Source organism: Chiroxiphia lanceolata, chromosome 3 (genome assembly GCF_009829145.1).
Source record: "Chiroxiphia lanceolata isolate bChiLan1 chromosome 3, bChiLan1.pri, whole genome shotgun sequence".
In the NCBI taxonomy this organism is placed as follows: Eukaryota; Metazoa; Chordata; class Aves; order Passeriformes; family Pipridae; genus Chiroxiphia; species Chiroxiphia lanceolata.
In genome coordinates this window covers 6184428-6203500 of record NC_045639.1, presented here as the reverse complement: position 1 = coordinate 6203500, position 19073 = coordinate 6184428, and the positions used below count along the sequence as shown (strand labels likewise).

General features: G+C 41.6%; 1 protein-coding gene across 1 annotated transcript in view; it reads right to left on the bottom strand.

Moving 5' to 3' along the window:
- ISM1 (isthmin 1) overlaps positions 1 to 19073 on the bottom strand; it is a 38673-nt gene that overhangs the window by 9476 nt on the left and 10124 nt on the right. The window contains exon 2 of the mRNA XM_032684423.1: positions 8320 to 8556. Coding sequence (XP_032540314.1) covers positions 8320 to 8556 — 237 coding nt within the window. The remainder of the gene's footprint in view (positions 1 to 8319; positions 8557 to 19073) is intronic.

Sequence of the window (19073 nt, the reverse complement as noted above, 5' to 3'; positions counted from 1 at the left end):
GAAGAGTTTTCTGCCTTATGGGGAAAAGATGTTTAGAGCTGAACGTACACGAGCAGGAAAAAGAAAACCAAATCTGTACTCTAATTATGCTGAGCCTGAATTTGAGGGAAGCATGAAGCACATGAGAGTGCAGAGCCCATTCCAAGGACTTGGACTGCCTCTAGACAGGGCTAAGTAAGCCCAGGAGTGTGAAGGTGAAGATGCAGAGCCCAGGGTATCTCGGGGTTTGCATCTGTCTTGCCCTCTGGCAGCAGCCCAGCTGTTACCGCTGCATGAAACCACACTCTGAGGCAATGATGGGAGTAAGCAGCTCCTTTGACCATCGACTTGCTGCAAAGCCCTATGAAGTAGGTCCTTTTTCCATGCTGGAGAGTATAATGACCTGTTATGGTCAACCTGTTTATGGTTTCTACAGAAGCCCAGAGCCAAAATTCAAAGTTTGCTGCCCCATTCCCTCACAAACATCATGAATGTAAATATGATTCTGTGTAGAAGAAACACTTGATTGGTGCTTTTCTCTGCTGAACAATGTGTAACTGTGAAATTCTTGGATGAACACTATGTGTGCACACAGGTGGCTATTTAAGTAGAAGCAGGGACTAGCTATCAGAAACCTTGGCCACAGATAAATAATAAAATGCTCTGATGTTTCATGCTAACATGGTTCAGTGATTACGTTGGACTGGCTAAACAACGAGAAGTGGTTATCAGATATGTCTGTGAAGTTGAATAGAGGCATTCTCAATGTTTTATAGATTTGCAAAGCAGTCTTTCAAAATCATGTTGTATAAACCCAGAAAAATCAGAATAACGTACTATTATGCTAAAAAAGTCATTTAAGTGGCTCTGTGGATGTGCATCGTGGATAAAAAGTTAGTTTTATACAATTCTTATCAGTAACATCACAAGACACTCACAAGAAAAAGAAAGAAAAGGTCATAGCCACCTGAAATCTACAGGAGTGTGACATAGGAAGCAAAGCAGAAGTGCTGCCATATCTTTGTAGCTGCAGGCACAGACAATGCCCACATATAATTTTTTTTGAGAAAGATTTTGAACCTATTTCACGCTTTGCATTTGACCACAGACAAAGCCATTGAAATGAAACAACTTTGAGGCTACTATGAAGGTCCACTGGGAGACAGGGCAAGAGCAAGGGAAAGTGCAGTTGTCAGCCTAATAGCATCTTTACACAAGAGGGATTTCACTCCCAGGCTACACATGGAATTGGAACGATTACTTCATTAAACCTCAGTTTCTACAGACCAAGAATTAAAATGGATTTCATAATTTTAAAAACATCAGGGTTAGTTCAGAGATTCAAAATTGCTGCATCTATCCAAGCAAAACAGAGTTTTCACAATAAGTGAAAGGAAATCACGTTACTGAGCAGCAAACACTGCACTGCTGGCCAGTAGTGGGGCTTTGCTGCTCCCCACCTGAAAATTAGCACGACTCCAGTACTTTGGTAGCAAGTATTTTTAAGACCACACCAACTCTGTAAGCAATGACTCAGCAAAGTGGAAAGACCGAACAAAACAAAAAACCCAAACCAAACCCTCTAATAAAAAACAATGATAATCATTCCATTTGCTCTGCTAATCTGCAGTTGTGTGACAGTCAGTCAGCATGAACTCGCATTATTTCAGCCTGAATAACCATAGGGATTTGATTTTAAACACTATTTAACGATACCAAGTCAGTTTAAGGAAAAGAAGGTTTGTAGGGACAGAGAAACTCCTGTAGAGTTTGGTACTAACACTGGTGAGGAAAGGCAGGTGGGACACACACACTTCCAGCATCACCAGACCTCATCAGACCTTCAACTGCACTGTCAATAGTTTACTTTCAAGACATACCTCTGCAATCAGATATTCCCTTCAGTCTGTTTTTACCATTAAGGAAGCTTATTACAAAGGCCTTTAAAATGAGTTTTCCAACATACAGCGTATTTAAAACCCCAAAATAGCAAAAGTAAAATGCAATGTGGTAGCCTGACACACACCTGTGTCCCCCTCTTTGCTGCTTTAAGTTTTGGTTACCAAGGTGTTTGCTTAATATGTGGCATAAAAACCATGGAGTGAAAGAAACTCTATGAAGAATCCTGGGATTGTCTGAACTGCCACTGTCAGAAATGAGGAGGCAGCTTCAGTCAGCTCTGTTGCAGTCTTTGCAGGGACTTGGCTGTGCTCTGCCATTTAACTTTATGGACCTTCCAGAGGCAGGGAGGAAATCAGTGTCCAATCCTAGTAATCCCTCCCTCACAGGACCCAAAAGTTAGGGCAGAGGTGTGAGAAGAGGCTGCTGCTTCAGGCAAACAATTGCTTCCCTCTCCCAGTGTAAAATTTGGAAAAAATCAGCATTTATTGAATTCTTCCTAGTACTTAGGTATAGACTTAACACCGTTAGTCCATGACTGTACATATATATATAAATATATATATATATACACACACACACACATACTTGTACATATACACGGTCCTCAAACATGGAACTTGTTTGATCAGTTTCTATACTGGAGGCTGTTTATATGAAGGAAAAAAGAAATCAGATCTAGAACCAGAATCATAAAAAGCGAGCCTTTAGAGCAGCTCTGGAAGAGTTTTCACGCTCTATAGCTACTCCAACAAAAACATGTCCCTCTTAAAAATTAAAAAATAGATCTGGTTTAGTATTTCTATCTTGGAGCCAGTTTCAAAGACTGATTTCTTCTTTCAGTGATTATCAAAACTGTAAAGATTTTATTTTCCCTCAAGCTTCCCAAAATGTCTGTGGTAACACAGTTCTTGTATAAATCCACAATCATCCCCAGAAGTATTCAAACCTAAAATGAAGCTACTTCGTTTCTGGTTGTATAAGCTATGAATTAAGGACATTCCTCTAAAAACTGTTAAAAGCAATTGGTGTAGGTATGTTAAAACAACAAATTTGCAGTCAATTTCTAATGAAACAAGTGTATCAAGCACAGATGTCTTCAGACACCAACATCCAATTTTCTCCTAGCCAAAAATATACAGAAGATAAATATTATCCCCGCCTGTTGGAGCGCACAAAGAGTTCTGTGTTCTTCATCCTGTTTACTGAGACAATGTTTTTGAATTCACTTTACTGGTGTAAACACTGCTCTAAGCAACTGGAAGATTACGTTTCAAGAAAAACTACATTTACAATATTGTGCAAGCAGTGGATCCTATGATATTTCTGTCCTTTGTTTCTTTCATGCAATTGATGCATATTCTTAATGCAGAACTTGCCATTCTGTAAAGATGAATCTGTGCAAGTCAACAATGAGGTAACTATAATAGGAGAATAGAAACGAGTTCATTATAAGAGACTACAATGTTAAAATTAGCATTACACCACTTAACAACTTCAATTAAACTGCTATCAGTAATGATACCAATTTACTTTTGATTAGGACAGTTTTCTGGACTTGATGGAAAGTGAAGGACCCTCAAAATCTGCTAGGAGCAAAAAGGACAAGGTGACTCAAAACCTGAAGCATATTTTACTGTTGTCAATCCTATTTGTAATCTCTGACAGGCCAAACTCAACTCCAGAGAGCTCTGAATTTTGCACTCTGCAGTGAGCTCCTATTACGTACACCACAACATTAAGGAAACTGCACAGAAGTAGAAACAGTTAAACCACTTTCAATACCAATTTCTGGTAATCTTTCCATCTTGCCAGAGGACTAGCTAGATCCTGAAGGCTACATCAGTGCTTCCAATGCTTTGCTACTACCTCAAATTATTAAGCGTTACAGAAATCACAAGAAACAAGCACTACTGAAGCGTTCCAGTTCTCCCTGTGCTAAATTAGAGATGAGACTTACTGGTCAGATACTATTGAGTCTTTAGTGATAATACCAAGAGGGTGTTGCTTTCTAATGCAGTGAAACCAGCAGCTTCAAATGACAAATATAAAATGATATTTAAAAACCACATCTAATAAAACGTGTGAAAAGTGACACACGGTATAGGTGGAGGTGAGAGAAATGGCCATGGGGAAGAGTTAATTTGAAATCTGCAGTTCTTTTTTAAAAGCAGATCATAAAGCCTTATTTGTAGCTGTGTATGTTCCCAAAGTGGGTGGTTCTGGGTGGATGTTTTTTTAAGAGAAGGTAGCAACTGAAGAGATATTGAAGAGAGAAAATAGGTAACAAATAGATAACAGATAGATAACATTGATAACAAACAGATAACAAATAGGTAACAGATAACAAAGCTAACACAGCAGCACTGGAGTGGCATGACTAGTGGATACAGCCACAGGCTTCATGCAAAATTATAAAGATGACACATCACCAAGCAGGCAGCACTAACTTCTGGCTTCAGATCACTCCTATGAATTGCTACCAATCCTGCGACTCAAAGCAAGGATAAAAATCCCAACAGATTTAATCATACACTGATTTACCTCAGTTTTCCAGGGCACATCAACATGGTTTTAGACAGGAATCCTGTCTGTTTCTGTGCAGGTTTCACTTGGAACTTGTCACCTCATCCAAAATGTTTAACACATCCATCGCAACTGGAGCTCACCCAGCTGTGTTCCAAGTCTATTGGTTGTGAGGCTTGACCAAGATTCAAGTTCTCTGAAGAGCATTAATACCGACCAAATGCCCTCATTGCCCAGAGACGTTGTGGACTCCCCATCCTTGGAGGTGTGACCAGGCTGGAGGGGGCTCTGAATAAACTGATCTAGTGGAAGGTGTCCCTGCCCATGGAAGGGGGGTTGGAACTAGATTCTTAAGGTCCTTTCTAACCCCAAACCATTCTATGGTTCTGTTTCCCTTTTCTGCTCATTCATCATGGTGTTGAGCACTGCTTAGGGAAGCAGCAAAGCAGTGGGACAACAGAGAGCAGCACACTACCTGCACCTGTTACAGTCCACAAGCCTGGGAAACCAGCAGTAAAAAGAAAAAGGGAGGGATAAGAACAAAAGTTCACTTGCAAGTTGAAACACCTGGCTCCAAACAGAGGGTCGGCTGTGAAGAACAGATGTTGTAGAAGGCTGGTTCAAACAGACAAGAGAAATCCATCAGAAATGGAAAATGGGCACCTCCCATGTGACATCATTCTGCTACTCAGGGGTAAAAACAGTTCCTACTCTGAATAATAACCCTGCCCAATTACAAGGTCTGCATAGGCATCCCTTGTCTGGTTCATCAAATGAGTGCAAACCAAGACAAAAGGGATCTTCCACTTGTGAAAGGAGATCCGAAGAAAATGCGTGATTAGTTTTTGTAATCACGTTCTCATCCAGAGGTCTTCCAGGCACTGACAGAGTTGTTAGAATGACAAAAAGGAAGCAAACAAAATACCCCAAACCAAAGAGCCAGGCTTTGCTCAACAGCAGCTACTGCGGTTACTCTCAAACAACCAGTGTGGAAGCAACACTAAAGCCTAAAATGCCACTTGAAAAGATGGGAGATTTTACAAGGCTAGAACACCACAGGAAGGCCAGTAAGTGTTGTCCTGGTCTTGCATGCAAAGAATCAAGTTGCATTTGAATTACTGCAGCTCTGGCTATTGTTTCTGAGGGTTTTCTAGTCTGCTGTACTTATATTTGATTATTTATCATCTGATAAATACAGCAGTACCTGAGGCGCATGGTAGCTTTCTGAATTCCTGTGACGGTGTTCTGATATTCACTTCTCCCCTGAAAGAGGACATACCAGGGCATCATACAGCAAGTGCCATCTCACAGGAACCAGATAAGGAATGGCCACAAAGACAACTCACTGGAGTATCTTTTCCACCTGCTTTATCGTCTGAATTTTATGTCTCTTCATTAGATATTTAAAATTTCCAGATATAATTTCCTTCAAAAAAATGCTATTTTTGGTCTAGGAAAGTTTATACCCCAGGAGAAGGGAAAAGAGGTTGTGAGTCTTTGAAAATAAAATGTGGCAATTGTGCTATCTTAACACACACGCTTTTTTTTTTTTCTCCTTTCCAACCTCATGGGCCCAGGAGGACTTTTAAATCACCACCCCCAGGAATGTAACTTCCATAGTGTGAAGCCATTGTGCAAAAAGACAAATGAACATCTATTCTGCTCTCACCTGCCAAACAGCTGATGAGAAATTTGCAAGTCAACAAGTGTCACTATTTCTGTTCAGGTCAATATGGTAAAGAGCAAGAGTTCACTATAACCCTATTTTTCTAAAAGAATAGGCCACCTTTTACAGCCTTTAGGCAAGGAAATAAACTTTCTCTGACTCTGCAAGGAATTAATGGGAGTTTTATTTCCATGAGGCTTGACCTACTGCAGGACTGTCAACCAGGAACTTAAAGAACTTTTGTATATCACTATTTACACACCTATGTAAGCAGAATAAATGCAGAGTAAATATAATGCAGGACTTAGGGAGTCTGTTTCTGAAAGAGCTCATCCTTGTGCACAAGAGCTCTGGGATCAATGTTGCCCAATGTTTTCCAGTTTACAGGACTAGTCTTCCCAGTTCTCAGAGTCCAGCAAAACTGCTGACACAGTTGCTGACACATTTCCAAGATCAGGTGGTGGAAAAAGAGGTCATAGCAGCAGCAGTTACTACAAAGACAAGCCAGGGAACTGTTTCCATCTCTTTTATCTATTCCCTGGGTCTAAACATCGTGTCCTGTTACCAATCAGAGAAGGTTTTTGTTTCTTCCTGTCCTTCTCTGTGGTTTACATACTGTTCAAATAATGATGTACATTATTTACCTCATGCCACAATCTGTGGCCCAACCGTCCCTTCCTAAGGCTTTCTGAAAGGATTTTCCTACCTAGTGTGAGAGATGTGTTCAGTCACCACATGTTGAACATGTTTCCTACCTTGGTCCCTCAAGTATTAGACTCACACCTGACCCAAATCTGTGAGGCTTCTAAATGTTCCAAGTCCTCTGTGGTGAGTGCAATGGAGTGACAATGTGGAGGCAGCTTGTTCTCCCCCAGTCACAGAATCATAGAATGGTTTGGGTTGGAAGAGACCTTAAAGATTATCTTGTTCCAACCCCCTGACATGGGCAGGGGCACCTCCCACCAGAACAGGTGGCTCAAAGCCCCATCCAAGCGGGCTTTGAACACTTCCAGTGATGGGGCATCCACAGCTTCCCTGACCAACATGTGCCAGGGCCTCACCACCCTCACAGTAAAGAAATTCTTCCTAAAACTAAGCTAAACTTACTCTCTGTTAGTTTAAAGCTATTCCCCCTTGTCCTATGACTACATGTCCTTGTAAAAAGTCCCTCTCCAGTTCTCTTGTAGCCCCTTTAGGTAATGGAAGAGGCCCTAAGGTCTCCCTTCTCTTCTCCAGGCTGAGCAGCCCCAGCTCTCCCAGCCTGTCCTCACAGGAGAGGTGCTCCAGCCCTCTGAGCATGTTGGCCTCTCACCAGTAGATCTATTACATCTTTACATACATACTTCTTAGACATATCAAAAGCATGGTAATTTTGTGGGCTGGAGGACTATAAGAAGCCAGGAATTAATTTAACCAGAAAACCAGATCTATTAGTGTATTGTTTTTATAAGCACATCTTAGGCAGAATAACATTTGAATTTATTGTTTTGGTTAAAAAGGACTGCTTATTAATGCCAATTTTGCTTTAAGGCTCTGAATTAAAAACAAATCACTCATTTTTTCCTCTTTCCAATCCTTGAAGTTTCAAGATGTAAGTGGCTTGTAAGAGGCTGTTCCAAACCCAAGAACAGTTTGAGGAATAACATATAACAAAGTTTCTTGCACACAACCTTTTTTTTTACTCCAAGCAGCTGCTGCAGAAATTAACTCTAAGTCTTGGTTCCATACAGCACTTTTGAGCTGAGACTGAAAGACTTATTCTCTTACAACCTTTGGAGATGATTCCATTTTATAAAAGCACACTAAAAGAGGATCTATTCGCAAACGAATTTTACAACAGTAAATTGAAGATAGAAATTAAAATACCCATTTATTATCAATTAAGATAATATGCTCCAAAATGGCAATCCCAAAGATGGGCTTAGTATCATAAACAGGTCTGCACTGATCCCCACACTCATGCAATCAACTCTAGCCAAGGAGAAATTCAGAAAAAAAATTGAAATATGCCCATTAACTTAGAGACAAAAAATATATAGTAGATATGTTTCATATATATATTATATTTTATCTGTAATGCAATGCTACATAATATTAAATTATACCGTATACATTCTCTCTTGGTGCTACTGGTAGAGGCAGATTGTTCTGACTGCGTGTCATGGAAGCCAGGCTGAAAGTTGTCTTGGTTTAGTAAAATAACTTTGTGCAAGACACAAAAGAGGTCAGATAGTAACATGAATTTGTACCTGAATGTTGGGGTTCTGCCCATTGATATCTGCTTTTGATAGGTCAGGGAAGTTTGGGAGATCCAGGAGGAAAGATCTGGGTCCATCTCTTTGCAGGGACGTGTGCCCGTTTTCCTGTTGGAATCGCTGCTTAGGGAATGGCCGGTGGGCAGCCTGGAGATCGGGGTATTCCCTGTGGTCCTCGGGGTTCAGGGTGAAGCTGTCTTCAGGAGAATGGTCATCTGCACTCAGCGTGTTCTGGGGAAGAAAAGTAACACATTATAACGACAACTGAAAGAGTGTCAGTCCTGCCAGCGCCCCCATCCATCTGCTGGCTGCAGCCTTGCAGCGCCCAGACCCACTGCTCACTACTGGAACAGAAATCTCTGACCATCTGACATGATATAAAACTGAGTCACACTTGGGGGTTTAGCTGTTCCAGGTTCCTGAACCATTCCAGCCTTGGTGTGAGCACCCACATGTTGCCACAAACACCAGCCTTAAAACAAACGTAGAAACATGAAGCTCTGAAGTGACCCCTGGGAAATCAAACTGTATCCCCTTAAATGTGTCCCTAAAAATGGTGAAAGGTATCCTTCTTATAAATCATTTTGAGTTTGCTTTGTTCCAAAGTGAAGCAAAAACACTGACTGCTCAGTTCATGTTGAAATTTATGGTATTAAAAGATCCTACCGCTGAGCTGGCAACCTCCCCTTCCCTCCCCTCAGTCTGCAGCAACTTCCATCTCGTTGCCTGTGTTCCTCACCCAGTTTCTCTGGTCTTGAACATCTGAACTTTCCTTCCTCTGGGATCTCATTTTCATGTTTGCCTAATGGTGGGATTGAATTTCACCAAGCTGTGGGTCAGCGGTTAATGCTTTTGTTATTGTTGAGCGTACTTTGGTGTTTTGTAGTACATTACAGCAGGCTGCCCCCGCACCAGTAGCACTGCTGCCACTGCCTTTGACCTCACCAAGGAGACACATTTAGTATCAAAACACTGCCTCCCTGGGTTAGGACTGGCCTGGGGACTTGGGGGGAAAAAACCAGCAGAGAAGTCCAAAGTTCTTACGGCTACAAAAGAAAAGCACGGGGCAGACCCAGCACAGGTTTTGTTTTTGACTCGGCTGAAAAGTTTCAGGCTTGAGGTCTTAGTATGACTGCCTGGGGAGTTTTTATTTTCAGTTCATAAAGAGACAGCAAGCATGGAGAGGGTAAATGTTAAAGACCTATCTTTTAAAACAAGCACAATTAAAGTGGAATGGCCACATGTGGTTCTGGCTCTACTGAAGCATATTTTTGCCAGCATTTCTGGTTAAATGCAATCTCCATCCAGCTCTCCTGGTTCAAATTAAGCCATAGCATACCTTTAGCTAAGCTCTCAGATAGATAACAGCTCCAATGCCTTTTATTTTGTGTTTATTTGCTTAGAAGGTTCTAAATTGACCTTTAAAGAGACTTTACAATACAATCTGTGCACATTACAGGAATATATTCAGTGAGCTAAATAAACTAAGATTTAAGAGTTAATCTGGGACTAAGTGAGACTGTCTCAAGCAACAACAAAGGTGGTTCTCCTCTCCTCACTGCACTCCATTTGCGGAGTCCAAAAATCAGATTCAGCAAAATTAATGTTGTCTTGGTACTGTCATACCCAAAAGGGTAATTTTATATAACTGTCTACAGCACAGATGCATAAACATTGTTCTGAATCAGTGTATGTGTGCAGTGCTAAAAAAGTATGTGCTCCTGACAATCTGCATCATTTGCGGGCTAAAACATAGACCCTTCTCTTTTTTGAACATCAGGAAGGACTTTCAGCTGCCTTTAGTGGCTCATCCATTACTCAATATAAAGTAGATCACATGGCAGTGAGCTCTGGGAAACAAAATTGAGGGTCACTAAGACAACTTTAGGTTCCTTACTCATACGTGCTTTAACTTCACAGTTTTCAAATAGAATTTAACCATAGACTTTGTGGTGGCTTCTCAGTTATGTCTGACTAACAACAAGGTGTGATAGTGCTGTTATTAAATTACTTCAGTGAGGAACCAAAAAAAATGTGGTACTTAACTACTTTTAGTGGGGTATCATGCCCATAATCTTACCTTTATTAAAAATAAAGTAAGGTTTTATTAAAAAATAATAAAATTCTCACATACAATTTCATACTTTCCCTATTTGCTTGCCACTTGATTCTCCACATTAACATACCATGCAGCTAGAGTTGGTTGAAGACTTAAAGACCTATATTTAATTCCCTGATAAGACTTGCTGTGTGATCCTGACAGGTCATGGTCTGTCTGTGCCTTGGTGGGGATAACAGCACTTCCCTTCCTCACTGTGATGTTTGCGGGGAGCTCAGCAACTACAATAATAAGGGCTATATAAAAAGTTTTTAATAGTGTCAGACAGATGGAATATCACATGGAGTTAGTTAGGAAATTGTCATGGTGAAGTAATGACATCAGGCTGATCGGGCCCACTACCAAGCTGCTTGGGGCAGGGACTGTCATTAATTAAAGTCTGAACGAGATGGGGTTTAATGTTAAAAAGAAAAATAGAGGGAGGACAAGATAACTGCTCTATCCCAAAGGCTGCTGCAGGGAAGGGAGGATGGACCACTCTGCTTGCTCAGGGTGGACATGACCCAAAGACCCCAGTTGATCGTTGGGTGCACATTTCTAACGTCAGCGACAGATGAGCTCCAGAGCAGACTTTGAGAAGGACATGGAGCTTGGCTTTAAGAGCAGGGTTGACTAATGCCTGGCAGGAATGACACAGGTTAAACAGTGTATGCTCTGCCTAAAGGCAGTGTTATCTCTTGCAGTCCCTTTTGCACTAGGACAAGCCCAAGCTATTCCTCCTTGGGGCTCCTATGTCGTATTGCAACACAGGCAAAGGGGAATGCTCAATATGTGTGATCATTCCAGCTATCTGCTCATAGTACCAGGAGTGAAAGGCCATTTCTAAAATGACTGCCCATTTTTTAGGTAGATACTTCTTGGTGTAGTGTCTAAGCTGATTTGCAGTAATGTATAAATGTATATTTCTCGTAAAAAGATAAAAGTGAGCTTGAACTGCATGTGAAGAGAAGAATATGCTCACTCTGTTCTACTGCATTAGCTCAGCAAAGACTCTTCCAACACCCATCTAGGAGGAAAATGTGTGTCCTTCCTGTAGTGCCAGCATCCTTTCTGAAGAAAACAGGGGTTGTGTTCCAAACCTAATAGATGAAATTTAATTTAGGTTTTTGGTTTTTAGGAGGAATATTCTTCTCTTCTTATTTCTACGTTATTTCCCATGTTTATATTTCACACTATTTATTTTTAGGTGTACACAATTTTTATTCCTGATGTTTTTTTGGAAAGCAGGGTTGCTTGCCTTCCTTTAAAAGCTATGTCACTTCATTCTGAACTACTGACTCAGTTTCTTTGAAGTTATGACATTTCTAATTCAGGCACATTGGTTTCTTACTCAAATGATGCATCTGCTCTAAATATTTTAAGATAAAACACTTTCTTTCCTTCATTTAACGGGATTATTCACAACTTCTAAACTTTCCATTAAGATGATTTTAAGAGGTTACTCATGCTGGCTGTCAGCTACAGTTCTGCAGCCCCATAGGACCAGAGAATTATAGAGGTTCCTAACACAAAAATTCCTAACACAGCTTAGAATTTTTGAGTGTTCCAAGCGTGGACAGTATATAAGGGCAGGAACATATCCATAGTTGTTTGACAAGGCAATGAATTAAAACCTCCAGAGAAAATTTGCCATACTCTTTGCATTACAGAATAACACACCTTGCAACACTCATCACTGAAAAAGGGAGGACAATAGGTCAGTGCATATCAGTGCCTTTGTGTCCATCTATAAACCACGGAAGAAGAGCAATTCACAGGGATTTTGTGAGGATAATTTTACATGTTGGTGATCCAGGAGGGACTTGCACCATGGCATCGACCACTGGCTTCATGGTTTAAGGCACCAAGAGACAATGCAGGAGAAATATTCTGCAGTTTAACTCTTCAGTAATCAAATGGGTATTTTAACTCCCCCCTTGGCCTTCACATTTTGTTTCTCCCTCTGTCATGATAGACATGAGCTGCAGGGAACTGTACTCTTTCTCTTCCCCACAGAGAAACTAAGCAGAAATGGGAACTTGTAAAAATACCAAACTAGGGGAAAAGGGAATTTTTCTGCAATTTTAGCAAGCAAGGAATTCTCTCTTCCTTATTTTAATCCCATCTCCAGTTCTGGAAAAACAACCGAGACAGAGAATAAGCAAGAAATTACTGTAGCTACAGAAAATATTCTGAAGCAGCTGCTCTTTCTCTGTCCTTCATATTTGTTACCTTCCTTCATTCCCTCCCCATTTGCCAAACTAAGGGCGCATTTGCAAGTACTGCTAATTATGGAGTTGAAAGAATTTGGGAAAACTGATGCAACTTATATGGTAACAGCTCCCAGACAGCAAGGGAATCTATTACTAAATCCCTGCTGCAGCTACATTGCTTTTTTTATTTCTTGTATACTCCTTTGAAATATCTTGTAAAGTGATCTTGACAAGAGGTTTTGAACTGAAACCCGATGGTCTGCCAGTGCACTTTCATGATGCACCTGTACAGCATCTTCAACCACCAGCAACAAGGAACATTTATTTATTAGGAAACTTCACAGACGCTATAAAAGATTATATTGCTATGAGAGACAAAATGAGGCCTGGGGCCTTCACAGAAAACCATTACAGCCATTAGGACTGGTTTCATTTCCCACCTGCCTAAACAGATTGTTTTCATTTTGAAGGCTGTCGTGTGTTTCCAGGTTAGTGCTAAATGATCACTTTAAAATTAACCGGCCTGGGGAGGCCGAGTAACACACTGGGACACTACACGAGACTTCCACCTCCACAAATCCAGGATTTGTAAATGAACTTCGGTGATCTAATTCCTGGTTTGTTTTTGTTTTTTTTTGGTTTATCATGAGTATAAATAGCACAGGACCTACCAGGATGAGGTATGAGGACAGTGTTAGAGGAGCAGGCAGTGATGTTAAAAGCTGAGAAGAATTATCAGAGATACACAGAGAAAGATTTCTCTTATGATTAATACCACATACAGTCCAGGCAGTCAGACAGAAGTCAGACCAGAGGGGTGTCACATCAACCACTCAGCTAAGACAATCTCATTTTTCCTTAAAATGTGCTTGCCCCTCACTCATATAAGGCAATGAAGTGAAAGGCCTTATTTATCTTTAGAGAACTGCATAGACTAATTGTTTCAATAATTAATAGCACATTTTAGATAATCACTGTTCATAAATAATTTAAACCAGACTACACTGGCTTGCATGCACACAATTGCTTTCACTAAGGGGCTCCAAAACAGAGCATCTGCTTCAAACATTGTGCAAACAGAAGATTAATAACTGGTTAGAGTTGGTAGTAATAACAATAATAATAATAATGATGATGATGATGATGATGTTGTTCTGTTAATCATGGTCTAGTTTTGAACAATTCTCTATTTAGTCCAGCAAAATCAGTAAAACGACGGTGTATCCAGTTTTAACTTGCAGTACATCTGCCTTTGTGAGTAATTGGCCATGGAAAGACCAAGCCCAGTCATCCCAGAGCACACTGCTATGAGACACATTAGCTTTGGTGGCTCTTGAAGTGATTTTGTTTCTGAGGAGAACAGGATGGAGTCACAAATACTGCTGCAATTAAGGCAGCAGAAATTCAGGGTAGACACGTTGATCCGCAGTCACTGTTGGAGCAGCAGTCCACAGTGAGGCAGTGAGGGGCTTGGGATGCCCCAGGACACACCCAGTCCATCACAGCTGGTTTTTTGCCATATGCTCAAATAGCTCTCAGGAGCTGCATCCAGCAGAACCAGAATCTCAAAGCATCTGGGTACCTTTATGGCAGAATCATAGCTTTCGAATTTTAGGGTTTTCACACTAAAAACTTCCAGCCCTCATAGCTACACAGAAAATCCTGAGCACTGGATGTGCAGCCAGGATGCGTGTTATGACTGCAGAGGCTGTAGTGTTGAAGCCCCCTCACATCCAAGGTCTAGGAATTCCCAGGCAGCTCTTCCAAGGCACGTGGCCAATACTAAGTCAGGACCCTCCGTGGTGGAGGAAAAGGCTTGAATTGCCTTGTTGAACCTTCTGAACTGATCCATCCCAAGTGCCACACCATTCCTCCCCCACTGAGCCTGCTTATTGACTTGCAGTCCCCAAGCTTTGGTCCATCTCTCATTCAGATTCTGCCTGGGAGTTCCTCTCACCAAGCTCCATGTCTCCTCCACACTGCTAATAAACAGTGGGTCCACATCTGAACTGCTCTGGCAGACCATATTTTTTCCTCCAAGCTTAAGGAGAAAACCAACCATAGTATACTCAGATCTGGCAACCTTTTGCTACATGTTGTGGACACACATTTCACATCACAGTTCTTTTTTATGCTCTGTTGTTTGCTTGTATTTCATGTTTTAATTCAGCTGGAAAATACAAACAGTATGGTTCAGCTTGGAGGTGAAGAACTGCCAGTTTGTATAAACACTTTGATAATAGAGACTTGGTGGTGATTACAGCTCAATGTCTGCTGGAAAAAACAGAGGCCCTTTAGTAAATTTTTAATGTAGCACACACTGGTGCTTTGTTCTTCAGCAGATACTCAGCCATCCAGGGGACAGCCAAGCACACAGAATTAAATAGTGTAGGGCTTTGACAGATGTTCAGTGCCAAGTTTTGGTTGTAGTTAACAGATATTTTCAGTTGCCTTAGCTGGTGGTAAACATTTAGTTGTTCTTCATGACTCTGAAGATCTTCCCTGTAATCACTGCCTGGCCTCAGCTCTCCACACCCGACATGTTGATTTAGTGGCTGAACAGGCAAATGTACCACTGAAGAGTAGCCCAACTATTCCACTCCAGTAACCTGTGGTGCCAAAATGCAAATTCTTTGAAAGTTCTAATTCTTTTTAGGCTTTATTAAACACTTGCATAAAATCAGTAGTATAATAAAGCTTTAAGTAGAATGCGTTTATACCCTGGTTGAATTTAATTGAACTAGTCTAATCTCACCTATCATTTGAAATCTGCATAATAATTTACACATCAAGTTCCAACAGAATGGCAAAATCTGCCATAATCTGCAATCGAAACTGCAAAGGAAATCCAGAATACTAACACTTTTTGTACACAACTCCTTGGTCAGGGTTTGCAGGCCAGCACACACAAAGTCAGTGTAAATGAAAGAGAACAAACATACATCTGAAATTATTTTCCTGGGTTTTAAACGATGTCCTTTTGCAAGTTTATTCACTAAATCACTACGGCTAGGATTTCACTAGGTGAACCAGCTTTAATAAACGAAGTTTTCATCTCTCCCTAGCTGAAACAGTAACCTTACTTGAAGCCTTTTCCATTTCCAAAGTTGCCTTCAGCTTGTTAGTTTCCAAGAAACAGCTATTCCCAGCCTCCGTGTCTCCCTCTCATATGCCACTGAATATCCACCCTATGCTTTCAAAAGTGTCTGTGACTCTGGCTGTGTTAACTGGCAGATGTTTTTAGAGACTAGAAAGTGTTTAGTCCCTGTGGACTAAGAGTTACATGATGACTTCATCACATAAGCAAAAGCTAATAACGGGAAAGCAAGAAAGCAGACAAGTGTTATATTCCAAAAACACGATGTTTCCTGTGCTTCTGGCAAAGTTACTTCTGTGCTTGAAAAAAGGCAAATCCCTTGAGTCTTGATGCTCAAAACACACTCCCCCCCAATCGAATTGCTGCGAGATAATTTACTCAACGCTCCCTTAGCTGCCTTCCCCACCAATACGCACTTTCCTTGGGATGGAAAGTGAGAGGGTGAAGGCAGAGGAAAGGCAGTGTTTGTTTACCTTCAATATCTGTGCTCCAACTCTGTGCCTCACGACACTCACTGCACCCAGGAGTTTGCAGCTAAACAGCAGCAGAAATCTGAGCGGCAGCCTCAGGACTGCTCACCTCTGCTCCTGCAGTGAAATATTCTTTCAAGTGTACAGTTTTACCCTCTCCATTTAAATAGAAAACTTTGGAGAGTGATACATGAGCAACTGGAAGTCATTAAGCATAAATGGCATCTGCACACGCAGTGCAATACTTGCCTTGGTTTTGTATCAAGCCACCAGCAGTGGACATTGTGCCCTCTCTCTACATCTCCCTGAACTGCCCGAGTGACACATCAGGAAACCAGAGGAAGCAGATACACAGGAGAAAGGCCTCCCTCCAGTGACATGATGGGGAAGAAGAGCAAGTGATTAGACAGGCAGCACACCGTGGCAAGACATTGTGAAGACCCTTCTCTGTCTAGGAGGGGAGAAAGGATTTGCCCTGGAGAGAAGCGTGGGCTTTCTGTATTATGAATTCTATGCATGTATATATAAATTTTCTTAGAACAGTAAGGGAGAGGGCTATTTCCTAGAGCTGATTAAAGAAGCATGACTCGATTTTCAATTTCAAACGACTCGGGGGGCATTCCAATCGACTGCAGACAGGAAATGAATACCATACATGCACTGAACAAGGCAGATGCTTTTGAATCTGACACTTACGTGAAATGAAAATATCTTCATTTCTGTCTCCCCTCCGCCCCATGATCACTAGTTAGTTCTGAGCTATTTTTAGGATAAATGGTTTTATTTTTCAAACTTGTTATAATCTTAGCATGTGCCTGAAGCCACCCAGACGCCACTGACAATAAACTGCATGGAGCAGGCCAAATGCATCTTTAGATTAGTCCCAGCAGCCTGACACAGCAGCAAGGTAGGAAAGGAAAGATAAGCAGTTCAGGTTTGAGATATCCTCACCTCCTCTGGTGAGGCACAGAGATGGTGAACATACCAGATCCCAGGGAAGGATAACAGAGGGATCTCTCTGTACAAGGAGAGATCCCAAAGCACATACAGCTGAAGCACTGCAGAGCAGGTTGGAAGAGCAATTCCTTTTAGGTTGTGACATGGAACTCACTTCCAGCTACTTAACTCTGATAGAGAGATAAATACATATATTTTCTCCTCATACAGCTCTTACAAGCAACTGCAATAATTGTCATGGGAGTATTATGGTGTTTATAACCTGACTACCATGTAATTGTGGCTCCTTTCATCAATGGCAGCAGTGGAATTGGTATATGCAGCTCTTTTTTCCCACTTAGTCCATGTGTGTGCAAACACATGATTTCAGCTGCATATTCCTCTTGTATTTTATTGTGGGAATACTTAAATAGGATAAAGGAAAAAAAATCAGAGAGGTGGTATTAATCTGGCCCTTACTCTGATGTTATACAGATAATTAGTTCATTTTATCTTGATATTAAGACAGCCAGAGTCTAAGAACATGAAAAAATGATCCTCTTAGGAGACAGACAGGCAAAGAAGAAAGAGGGATGGGCAGGTGAGAAAGGCAGCTCTGATCTACATTATTTGCAAAGCCATGAATGCCAGATCAAAGAAGAGCAGGAATCAAATTCACTGCCACTGAAGGATTTCGGCAGCTTTTTCAGGGCTATTGATCTCTCAAGGGCAAACCCTTTTAAACACTAGGTGATGCCTCTAACTAGCCAGAACTCCCACCTTATACCAGCTGAGCCTTACGTGGTTTGTTTTCATCAGCTGGGGAAAGCAGAAACAGCTCAGACACTGCTGTATCTGGGTTCGATGAAGGAGACATAGAGCAGAGCACACAAATAGCACGTGTGCGTTTTCTGCACCAGATGTTCCCTCTCTAATGGCCATCATGGTAGATGTTAACTAAAAAAACAATTCCTCACTGACGAGCTGTGCCTTTGGTGACCAAAAATACCGTGGCTGAGGACAGAACACTGTCACCCTGGTGAGAGCTCTGGGCAGGGTCTGTTTGCTCAGTGCTGACTTACTGATAAAGTGACCTCATATTTTGTGTGGGATAAAGGTGGGATAAGACATCTAAGGAGCTAGTGCAGCTCAGCTGGCAAGCAGTGACTCGTTCATGAGTTTGGACTCACATGTCTAACCTGAACACCCAGAAGGCACATGATCCAACCCTAAATCAAGTACTGCTTTGTCAAATGAACTACAGACTGGTTTTCCCCCTACACCCCTTCCCTTCCTTAGGTCAGTTGTCTTTGGAGTCTGGTAGACAAGATTCCAGGTGGTTTTGCCTTGTTGGGACACTTCAGGATCATGCCTTAAGCAAGAGCCATTGGAATTGGGTGCAGTAAAGCAATTTCACCTGATGCATCCCTGGATGATTTCCTGAGAGCTGCCTCCGGGCTTCTGATATGGGTCCCCTTGCAGCAGGCTCGTTGCTGCTGCCATCACTGCATCAGCACACGATGGGTTATTCTGCCCTTTCCGAGCTCTGCTCACGATGCAAAGCCTACCTGCTCCCACCAGCACTCAGAGCAATTTGGTACCTTAAACATTTTCAGGAAGTGGATGAGCATTTTCCTCCTGCATGTTTGGGTCGGGAGCTAGTGCTGCTACCATTTAAATGCATATCAGAAGCTCCAGGACTCTATTAGGCTAAACAGCTCATTTGAAACCTTTGGCACTATTGTTCTGGCACGCCTGAAGACACAGGCACAGTGTGGCTGCCCTAGGTCCCTTTCGAGGTATATATTAAAAATGTTAGACATATGCATATCCACCCCTCTATTCTTTCCTAATAAAAGCTTGGACTCTAAAGCACAAGGTGAGGAATAGATACTCCATTGGCCAGCTGCAGCAAGCCTTTCATAAAGAACACA